General features: G+C 44.7%; 1 protein-coding gene across 2 annotated transcripts in view; it reads right to left on the minus strand.

Moving 5' to 3' along the window:
• TRIP4 (thyroid hormone receptor interactor 4) overlaps positions 1 to 1,749 on the minus strand; it is a 1,139,078-nt gene extending 1,137,329 nt beyond the window's left edge. The window contains exon 1 of one of the 2 annotated variants that reach the window (XM_069624679.1): positions 1,492 to 1,749. In XM_069624679.1, coding sequence (XP_069480780.1) covers positions 1,492 to 1,586 — 95 coding nt within the window. In that variant the 5' untranslated portion in view covers positions 1,587 to 1,749. The remainder of the gene's footprint in view (positions 1 to 1,491) is intronic. The other variant, XM_069624680.1, reaches the window with a different exon arrangement.
• Positions 1,750 to 11,953: the final 10,204 nt, after the last annotated feature.

Below are 11,953 nucleotides of genomic sequence, written 5' to 3' on the forward strand. Positions count from 1 at the left end.
GATGAATTGTCGTTTATCGCATAGACTCTGCTATTCCGTTACTGAGTGCAAAGGAGCTGTCTTTGTATCACATTAGGCTCACTTCTGTTTATCCATAAACTCAAGGCATCCCATTGGAGCACTTCCGTCCATCTTTGCCTTTAGCATCATGGTCATTACTGTGGCACAGGGATAACTATGAGATCCAATCCCGAGTCTGCCATAAAGCTATCAGCTTTGATATCAATGATAATCTCCGTCTATTTGTGTGCATATATAACGATTGTTCAGTGAGCCTGCCTCAACAGAGTGTTTATTATGGTTGCCGTTGGTCTGTACAATAGATTTGAGTCTCGACACCACTACTGTATTTTCTTTCAAACAATAAAGACTAGAAATATGTTCTCCTATGCTTAAACCTTTTTTCAGCCCAATAACGTTTTCACATAAGCAGAAAGTAGCCTTTAATATAACGGAGGCCGATGATAGCCACTTAACAGTGCACCACTACTTCCCCTCAGTGTTGCTGCTGCATCTCAAATACCTGCAAAATTGCTGGGGCTTTGTGCATGTACAACACTCATCGATGTGCTCACATTAATACAGACTTCACTTTGAGCCTGGGGAAGAGATGAGGCTACAACAAATATATGCGAGTGTGTGTGTATATAAAAACAAAAGTCCCATGCAGCCTGTAAATCGGTGGTTTTCAAATATGCTTAAACCCCTCCCTCCCCCCCCCCCAGTGCCACATCTGCTCTTATATTTTCTATTGGACATCCTGTGGCCTCCCCCGCTTCCCAGTATGAATACCACTTCATAGACATAGAAGACTCAGGGCTGCCCATTGCAGGCTATTTTTTGACATTTTAACTGAGCATCAACATTGCCATAAAATCAATGTTTACTCTAAAAACAGGCAAATGCTCACAACAAAAAATATTACACATTTAATCACCTAAAAAAATACCCTAATTGGGATTGAGAATGAACTCTCCAGAAATAATTTTACGCCCACCTTAAAAAAAATGGGGCGCCAAATATTCTCAATTCATAATCTTATCTAGATCCCTGATCACAAATACAAGGCAAAATGAAAGGCTTCGCTTACTGGTCACCTTTCTCTCCCAGACGTATTTGCTTACTGGTCACCTCTCTCTCCCAGACGTATTTATATTAAACAAGCCTCACAGACCAGGCACTCATTTCTTTCGGATTAAACACTGATTTGCCCAACTCCTTCAGGCCTCCTGCATCTAAATAAGTAAGCAAATCCTTTTATTGAGATCCATTTCGAACCAAAGACAGCGATAGCTACATGATATAATAATTACAGAAAATAACTACATATATAATTGATAAACACTGCTTCATAAAAAATGCTGTCACAAACATATGTTTAGATTTCCATACGGAGGTGTCAAAAGATGGGGGCGGGGGAGATCAGAGCGTCTCTTGTCAGAAAAAAGTATGTGCCTTGAATACAAGCTCTGCCAGGACCCCCGTACTCACTGGATTATATCCTCGCTGACTTCCAGCCCGAAACTGCTTTTCAGCTGAGACCTGCACCAGTTTACCAAAGAATCCGTCATCTTTGCTGCAAACATCAACCACCCTCCCCTTCCTTCAAATTCAATCGCATTCCACGCTCACACTCCCGAAACCCCACGATTGTAGACATAGAAGAAGGGCAAATAAGGAAGCACTGAACCTGTAGGCACCGAGGAAAGACTAGAATGCTAACAAGAATGAGAAGCCACTGGGCTCCATGCTGGCGGACAAGCCAGTTTGTAACACTTCAGTATGATATAACCAGCGGAGCTTTAGGCAAAACAGGATATTTTTGGGACCGATATAAATATGTAATTTAATTATCTGTAAACACATAATCTGTACCGTTCCTTATCAAAATTATTGGTTGGGCTCTGGAGCACAGATCATTTATTTAAGTGAGTTGTATGTGCAGTATGCAAGGGCGCACCTTCAGAACGTAGCTAGCAATCAAGGGAGAGGAGAGAGGGGGTGGAAAAGAGGAAAAGAGAGTTGATGCCCATTAGTGCAACACAAAGGAGGTGCATTTTGGAATGAGGGGTGCGCAAAGTGAAAACTAAAAGTGCCTTTATGCTTTTATTTTGCGCCCCATCTCATTCTCAAATATGAGAGTTCCAGTATTGCTTCTTAGTATTTTCATATACTTCTGACGCTTTATCTTCACTAGGAGAGGAATAGGTGTTCCAGTGACAACCTCCTCTCTTCTGATATTCTTAGTGCTGTATCCAGACTGGGACGAGTATGAGCATTCCAGTAATGATTCTCACTTTCTTCAAGTATTTTCAGTATTTTATCTTTCTGGGATGTGCTTTCCAATAATAGTTCTCACTTTCTTTAGGTTCTCAGTACATTATCTTGACTGGGACGAGTAGGAATGTTCCAGTAATGATCTCACTTTCTTTAGGTATTCTTAGTACGTTATCTTAACGGGGGCGAATATGAGCATTCCAGTAATGATTCTCACTTTCTTTAAGTATTCTCAGTACTTTAGCTTGGCTGGGACGAGTATGAGCGTGCCACTAATGATTCACGGTCCCCTCACAGGTCTACTGTTTTCCCCGTTACCTCTACTCTTCAGGGATAACATCACTGGGGCTTGTATGCATCTAGCACCTCTTTCTGTCTGGCTGACTTCTTGTTTCTTCCACTGTATTGCAAACTGTCTCTCCGTTCCTTCCTTGACCGGCTGGTTACAAGCTGCTTCAAGGGCAATGGTATAGGTGTTGTGAACGGACCTCCTGGTCCGCCGTGTTCCATTAGCAGTCAAGTCACCGGTCCTTTTTGACTTCCTCAGTATTGCGAACAGTCTCACCGTTCCTTCCTTGTTTGGCTAGTTACGAGCCACTTCAATGGCAATGGTATCTGCGTCATGAACGGCCCTCCTGGTCCACCACATTGCATTAGCAGTCACGCCACCACTCCTTTTTAGCTCGAGACACCGTATGTTCTCTTCTGTCTCTCCCTGCTCTGGTCTTCTGTTACGCTGAGCGTTGGGCTCCGTACCCAAGTGCCGCTTCAGCACTGGATGCTGCGCATCCAGTTCCTCCTCAGCAACCCTCAAACAGCTGAATAAACTTACCAGTTTCTCTCCATGATGTCTCCTGCTCTTGGTTTTATGACTTTGCCATGGGGCTTCCCCAGCAGACTGTCAAAGTCATTCTTCTTTGTTAGTCCCAGACTCTGTATTGCTCAATGGACTTCAATGACGATAAAAGATTCTGAGAAATTCTTCATACTTTTCTTCAGAAGATGTCAGTAAAGGAGGATTAGCGATGTGAGATTTAGGGAGTTATTTACTAGAACAGAAGTCCTCCCCAGGGGGGAAGTCTCTCCTGGTGAGGTCCTGCTTGCCTCTACCCCTAGGGTGGGTATTGCATGGCAGACTCACCTCCCCAGCCTCAAAGGCAAAGCCCCCCCCCCCCGGGGAGAAGTGACAGAATCCAGCGAATCGTCACATAAGGTATGTCAAGAAGTGTGTTATATGTGCAATACAAATTTGGTAAAATAGCAAAGTAAATGGTTCTTTCTTTTAACCCAATTGCAAACAATTGCCTGCCCTGCATAATTAACAAGGTATGTCAAGAAGTTAATTGTTATAGAACATGACACCTCATAATATATAGGGTCTCATATTGGAGTTCCCTGTAAAATCACGGCAGGGACATGTTAAGTTTGCACTTTTGCGTGCACAGCCGAGTGTAAAAAGGCAGTGTACATGCTTATATGACGCCCTTTTGCACCCCAACCGTGCAAAGTGAGTAAACGTTGACTGCCATGTGCACATGGCAGGCAGCCTTTAAATGGACTCCTATGGAGCCTGTCTGCTTTTTGCTGACACAAAACGCCAGCGGACTTCATAGGAATTCCCAGCATTTGCACCAGCATGAAAATGTCATGGTGGCATACATGCTGGAGTATTTGTATGGCGGAGAGAAAGGGGGAGTATGTGAGGGATCAGAAATGCGAGACAGACAAGTAGAATTCTCACAAGTAGCCATTTTATTAAATAATAAGGGTGAGATAGCTGCCTCGCTTTCCTTAACCTAATGAGGATTTCCCTACCTGTCCAACTAAGACTGAAGGAAAACACTCTAAATTCAAGAGATGTCTGTTCCTCAAACTTATACATATAACAAAATCATACATGTATCATATGGCCATTTAACCTCAATAAAATAATGGATATATTCAAACATAAACTTTGAAAACATGTATCCTTGTAACCAGGGTCAGATACCCTTCCCCATGATTAATTCAGGATGTTTCCAAACCAAGTTTGAATCAAGAAAGTTTCTTTTCAACAACCAGGTTCCACTTGGAATATAGCACACAGTTCTGTTCATTCCATAAGTCCTTCACTTGGCACTTGGATGGTCTTATTGCTAAACAGGATATCAGTCTTCAAAATGATTGTCAAAGTTCCACAAGCTCCTGCTTGATAAACCAAAAATACTTTGTCTTCACACTGCTGATCAGTATTCAATATAATTTCCTTGCTTCGAAGAATAACCACTTTCACATTTCTTCTTCATTAATAATAGTGTTGATTTGATGGTTTTACTGCAGTTAGACATAACACAATGAACTTGCCACTTTCTTTCCACCACAATCTTGTACCACACCGTAGTACTTCAATTATCTTCTTCCTGGTCCACTGACCTGCCAGGACTAACCACTAATAGCCCCTTTCCTGGTATAATCGCCTGCCAGGATAACACCTCTACCACTACTACAAGTACTCTGTGGTGAGGTTTCCTTCAAACTTTTCACACTTAGATCTCCATTGTGGAAAGTTAATTTAAAAATCTGCTTCTTGAAAAAGTATTTGATTTTCAACAACAACAACGGGGTTCACAACGTCTTCCACAAGGATACAATACACATTGACAATGTTTTCTCCACTGATTTGTTTGCCACATGCAATGCAGGTTATATTCTTCTCTCCCTTGATGATTTCTACAAGGAGGGCTTTTCTCCTACCACCTCTGGGTTCCTTCTACACCACCAATTAGCTGCTGGCGATGTTTCATTTTTCAGGTATCCCTCATTAGGAAAGCTGTATCCCCATTTATTTATGATTGCATTTCTTTGGCTTAGGGAATGCTGGTTATTATCTTTCCTTTCAGGTAATCTCCCTTTTTGTAGATTACATTCATTTTGTTCCAAGATTGCCCCCTCTTTACTTTGCCAACAGTTGTTACAATATTGTTTCACTCAGTCCCTCTCAACATAACAGTTACGCCACAATTGCTTTGATTCAATAGTTCAGTATTCAAAAGGCTTGCTTTGGGACAGCAGTCTATTGCGGAGCACCCCAGGGTTACCTGCTGAAGGCCAACCCGCTGGTCTTTCGTTACGCCTCCATTGGACACGCCGCTGCTTTAACTTCTACTTTCGTCGGGACGGCTTGGGCATCTGACAGCTCCGTTCACACTCCCGTTGCCTGCGCCTCCTGAAAGGGAGCCTTTGCTGCTCCTGGCATACTCTGGTGAACGCCACCCACTGGAGTAGGCTGCAGAACATGGAGAGTTTAGCTCTCCTACGGGACAGTCTGAGCACTGTTTCCTGCTGCACATTCTATGCATTCAGTACTCCCAACTCCTGCAACTCTCTCGCCACTGCATCCCGCTGACAGCACAGCCGCAGTTCCGGGATCTTCTTCTTTTTGCTTCTGCTGCTCCCACTGCTTCTTCTTTCTGATGGCCTGCACCCGAAGGGGCTCTAAATATTTAAAAGTCCCGCTGAGGTGTGGGTCATCAGAACCACTAGACCTCACACTACAGTTCTGAAACTCTGAGCCCCTCTTCCTCGTGTCAGTAATAAGAGCATTATGGGACTTTCGTTAATGTTCTTATTCTTTTTAATCTTATTTATTTTTATGTATTTACTTATTTATTGTTCACTTTTTAGGTGCTTATAAAGCAAATACATTCTTTTTCAAAGCACTCACAGGGCAACAGGGAGGGAACATTGGATTGAAGTACATACAAATACAGAGAATAGACACAATGTAAAATACAGTGGGGGGGAAGGAAAGTACGAACCTACTATGTCTTGTGAGTATTATGAGAAACCTGAAGGTGTCTCACCCACTAGTCCCCAGGGATCTGTCATCCAGGTGGCCAGGACACGGCCATCGCTATTGGATCCAGATCCTGGGGGTGGACCAGTGTGGGAGGATCACCTGTATGGGGGTCTTCGGGGAGTGTTAGGGGGACACCAAAGGGTGAGACGATGTATTCCCTTCCTTATAACACCTTTTCCCATCCTACCAGGTAGGATGCCTAGAAGCTCAACCCCCCCCCCTTTTCTGACACAAACACTTTCTCATGGACAGTTCATCGTGAGCGACAACGGACTAACACCAGAGCCGTATACCTGCCATGTTCCAACACAAGGGTCAGGCAGAGTCAGGCAATTACTGATAATTACACACACCTGACTTCCATCATACTTCCCCACATGGATAAAAGGCAGAGCCCGAAAGCACACTGTGAGCAAGGCAAAACGCATGAGGAAGCAGCAGTTCCGAGATGGCAGTTTAAACCGAGGAGAAAGGTGGAGATATCAGAGAGGACGACAAGGAAGGAATTAACCTTGCCCTTTTCGACACAGAACCACGACTTTCAAGAAGCCTCAAGGAAAAGAAACATAAGACCGGTAATTGCAGCTGACAAATGGTGTACAAAGGTACACAGGTGTACAATGGTGTCAAAGATACACAGAGGCCTCCCGCATTGAATGTGAACCCGACTAAGGGATGCCTACAAATTGAAGTTGGTCTGAACCTGACTGAGGGAGGTGAATGGTGAAAAAAGGATCGGAGCCGAGCTGAGGGGGATCCAGGTTGGAGAGTAAATTGCCCGACGTGAATATTGAGAAATAAACTTTTCTTTGTTGTTTATGGTACATCAGGTCCTCTAAGGCAAGAGACTTTGCACAAAAGAGAATTGGGCGTAGAAGGCTGGTACCAGATACAGAGTGGTCCGGCGCCACATGGGTGCCCACTCGAAGGTCTCTATTTGGTACCCCCCGAGCGGAGAAGAATTATTGAACTGTGAAATCAAAGTGTTCCTGCAGCAGCTTATGTTGAATCCTATGCACATTCGAAAGTCTTTGATTGTCTGTAAACTGAAATTGGTCTGAGCCCGGCTGAGCGGGTCTAATTGTAGAAAAAGGGTCTCTGAGTCCGTAACTCCTCTCAATCGCATGCCAGACAACCTATGTTACAGAGTGTGCAACGTAAAGATTCGGTGCCTCGGGTGCATTTCAGTGTTCTGGAGAGGTGTTTCGCCTTGGTGCAGTGCTGATTGATGCATGCTACTTCCATTCACTCACCTGCATTGGCTGCGTGGCACCACTGCTCTTTCCTGTGTCTCATGGTCTTCCCTGGGCCTGCAGAAGTACGCAGGCAGGCGGTGCGCGTAGTTTGAAACTCTCGCAAAGTCCTTCGATGTATGTCTTCTTGTCCGCACCACATCCCGGGGGGGCTCCCTTGTCGACTCAACCCCAGGATTTTATACGGAGAGCTCAGACATACTCTGAATCACGCAGGAGACCCCGGTGATGCGTTTCTCCTGTGCTGGTTTCACTTTCTCCCCTTTCACATGTCTTGTGTGGCCAGACCGCTTTCCCTGTATGCCGGGCGCATTCAAAAGAGTTTTCCCATGCAGAAATGGGGGAGACGTGCTGCGGATCAGGTTGCGGGGCTTGCGGGATGACGTCAGGAGGGCTGGTGTGTAGGAGCCTTAGATGCTGTCCAGTTCCGGAACCAAGTACCCGCCTGGGTCCTCGGTTCCGTTGGTGCTCTGCGCCACTCCCCACTGGACGCCTGGAGGTTTGCTCTGCCGGGAGCCGCTCCCTCACACCGATGGAATCCTCCCTGGAGTGGCTCCGGCCACCTGCTGGTGAGGAGTCGAGATCTGCTCAGAGGCGCAGGGGAGGCTGGCGCCGTGGGGTACCTTCTCTCAGGGCTCACTCGTCGTGGCTCCAAGACCCCGTTTGTTGTTGCTATGCCCCCCAAGATCGGGAGGGCGGGGATGCTATCTTCGCAGTATGTGTGTGGCCAACCACCCGCAAGGTACAGCCACTACTGTGGAGAACCTCTTGTCATCGTGGGGGTTGCCGCTTTCACTGATGAGTAGGTCCAGGCTCTGCTTTTTCTACTGCACAGGAGGCCCCAGTACAGCAGACAACAAGTTTCTGGGTGATGCCTTCTCTGATTTTCGTTGGGATTTCACCTGGTGGAGGGGGGCCACCTTCCTATGCCAAGTTCCATCTTTTTGTCGGGTGTGGGGGGGTCCCTCAGCGGGGGCTCATGTCACTGTTAGGCTTAGAGAGACATGGATTATTTTGTTCTGGGATTGAACCCATTATACAGATGACTGAGAGTGACTCCATGAACAACTGCTACAAGTCAGTTCGAAGAATATTAACATTTGCTTTTGAAGTCAGACCAATGGGTCTATTGAGATACCTTCACATAATTAGTTTCCTGATGCCTTGATAACGACCAAATTGGTCGAAGCACATGTCGGCTATTTCTTTGGAATATTGCAAGATTTAAATACAAGAATACAACCTTCAAGTCAATATTTGGATAATTCTTAAGACTTTAAATCTTGATTTCAAACGAAATATAACTACTTTTTGTTAAAGTTTGTTGTTGCATCCGGACTACCATCTGAAAGTATTGGTTCCGAGCACGGAGTTTGTCTTGTAACAGTTATAATTACATTTTCACAGCATTTGTCAGTGCCTTCCTATTTGGTGCAGCCCAGTTTGCCTGTGTTATATATTTCTTTGACTTTGTCCTTTGCTGCTGTAAACCTTGATGCTTTAGTCTTTCCTCTTTATAGATTTAGCTTCCTGCCTTTTTCCTTGGATGGGTGGGGGAGGTTTGCCTTTGTAATTTTATTTTCTCTGCTCCTCTTCCTTTACTTTCTCTTAGAATCCATTCCAGGTTTTCCCTTGTACTTCTGCATTTATTCCCTATTGATTATTAGGTGTGGTGTGCTGTTGTAGCTAGCTCCTCTAGGAATGCCTATGTTTTCCTCACTATTCTGTAATCACTATTCCTGCTTGCCCCTTGTCTTGAGTCTTATGTATTTAGTTATCTTCCCATTGCTGTTATAGCCTTTCTGGGTCCCTGTTTTTATCAACAGGGTTTGTGGGCTTTGCTGACATTCAAGTGGTATTTCGCGTCCTCGTGAGTACTGTTTTTAAGTTACCTTATTCAATACCATCAAGAGGTTAGCTCATAGATCCTGTCGTTGTTTGCCCTGTACGTGGGCTTAGCGCTGCCAGTACCTGTAACAGCAATTGTGGGTAAGGAGCTTGCCGACTTTCCTTGTAATCATGAGGAGCTTCTAAGTGTTTACCCCACATCCCTTTTCATATATTTGTATTGTTGTCACACTCTATTTGCACTCCTGGGTTTTAGTATACATGTGTCGTGGTTCCTGTGTGCATATTGTTTGACTCAAAGCTATTCACTGTGTGATCTTGTGGACATTTCCCTTGCCATATTCACTGCCTGATTGCTATAAAGAAAAGAAACATGGAACAGAACGCCTAAGTAAAACTCAGTTAGTAATCCCCAAAGCCCACCGGAAGATTGTACCAGAGATTGCAAATTCCCATCTGACAGGGGGACACTTAGGACAATCAAAGACCCAGGCACACATCAGTGGGAAGTTTTACTGGCCAGGTAGCCATGCTGATATAAAAACCTTTATTCAGACATGTGAAATATGAAAACCAGTACTCACATCCTATTGCCTGCCCCTCTGAACCCTTTACCAAAAATAGAAGTACCTTTCTCAAGAATTGGGATGGACATCATTGGACCTTTTGAAACATCTAGACTGGGTAACAAATGTGTCCTTGTGACTGTCGACTACACAACCAGATACACCGAGGCATTCCCTATGCGGAAAACAACACCACCCAGCAGATGCTAAAGCCCCTCCTACAATATTTCTCCAGAGTTGGTTTTCCTAAGGAAATCCTAACGGATCAAGGATCCAATTTCATGAGCAAGCTCATGAGTGAAGTCAAGGAGCTGCTCCATATTACCACCTTACGAACTTCAGTTTACCATCCCCAAACAGACGGATTGGTAGTAAGATTCAACAAAACACTCAAAATTATCCTAAGAAAGTTGGTAGATAAGGACGTGAAGGACTGGGGCCGTATGATTCCCTAGGCACTATTTGCAGTAAGGAAAAGCCCTCAGCATCCACTGGATTCTCTCCTTCTGAACTCCCTTGTGGAAGGGAGCCTAGAGATGTCCTAGACATGGTCCGGAAGACCTGGAAAGAAAGAGAAGGGGCACCCATTCCCCTTTTGCAAACTGCTACCAGGTTGCAAGAACATATGAGACTTTTTCAAGATCTAGGTCTGAAGTATTGTTGTAAATCTGCGCAAGGATCTTAACATCTATTGCATAAATTCCTAGAGCTATAAAGGCTTGTATGTCTAATCCAATGATCCTGAGAGATTTTCAAAGTCAGAATTGTATTGGTCAATTCCAGTGCAACAACAGCTTTCTTTATTATTATAACTGCCTCTTCCTCCCCCGAGGCTCCTGCTCTTCCTTCTCTGGCAGGGTCCCTCTGTGAGAAACTCATGGTGACACAAGTAAGATAGAGACAAACAATCACATTTCAAGGGTGTTTACTGAACAATGAAAATGGTATGCGGGTTGGAAAAATGCATAATCGAACCCTAAATCTAAACTGGGTACAGGCATCGCCCATCAAATGAAAATTAAGGCAGTCCTAGTGGCGTTGTGTCAAAATAAAAAGGCATATACTAAGAAACCTATAGCCAAACCTTACAGCTATTACAGAAAAAGGGTGTTGGATAGTTCTCAAATAATAAGTCAGGATGTGGTGGTTTTGGGTCTCGCTTCCCCACGTTTTAGCATGGGGTATGATGGGAACTGGTGGAGCATAGTAGTTTCTGGTGTCTCTAGCACGAGACGACAGTTTCAATGGCAGACAGTCTTGGGCTTCTCTAGTACGAGACAACAGTTCTAATAGTTGTTCCCAGGACTGTCAATGGCCAAGTCGTGTTTCCTCAGAAAGTCTCTTGCCTTTCGGGCCTGAGGTATTCAGATAACCAATAAAACAAAAGTTCCTTTAACAAATGAAAGTTTGTCCCCAATATTCATCTCAATATTTCTTAGGGTTATGACTTCACCCCTTGGTCCCCCTCTTCTGGGCTGACCCTTTCTCAATTAATATTTATTTGTGTCTCTTATTCTTTTCTCCTTTAACATTGGGTGATAGCTTAACTCCTCAGATCTCCCTCGCTCGCGCTCAGATCTCTCTCGACTGCCAACCCTTGGGTGACGGCTTCACACCTGGATCTCCCTCTTTCGGGCTCGGGCCTCTCTTGAATGCCAGTGTTGAGTCTAACTTCACCCTGGATTTCCTTCATCCGGGCTCGGACCCTTCTTAGTCTCTTAATTAATTTATCAAACAGTTCACTCTTTCGGCCTACCTCCTCCAGGTTCACTATTACCTTTTCACAACCTTCCGCTTTGGGGTGATCACTTTTCAACTTTCGATTCCCCTCCGCTGGGCTCTGGCCCGTCTGGATTCTTAGCCTTCCTTCTCTGGATTTACTACGGCTCTCAAGCAGGGTGATATTGGCTCACCCCCTCGTCTCCCCTCTTCTGGGCTGACCCCTCTTCACTTTCAATGTTCTCTCTCTTTACTTTTATATTTGAGATTCACTTCCTTTGCTTTCACGCCAATTCACAAATCAAAGTCTTTCGAATGTACTGGGCTTTTGCTCGACCCTCCCCTATGACCACTTTGCATTCCTTTGGCGGCATTCCTTCTGGTTTCTCAATATGGGACTCGACCACAGTCTCTTAGGTTAGCACCCACGTGGTGCCGTTTTCCCTCTGCAA

This window comes from Ambystoma mexicanum, chromosome 11 (genome assembly GCF_040938575.1).
Source record: "Ambystoma mexicanum isolate Mex_15411 chromosome 11, UKY_AmexF1_1, whole genome shotgun sequence".
In the NCBI taxonomy this organism is placed as follows: domain Eukaryota; kingdom Metazoa; phylum Chordata; class Amphibia; order Caudata; family Ambystomatidae; genus Ambystoma; species Ambystoma mexicanum.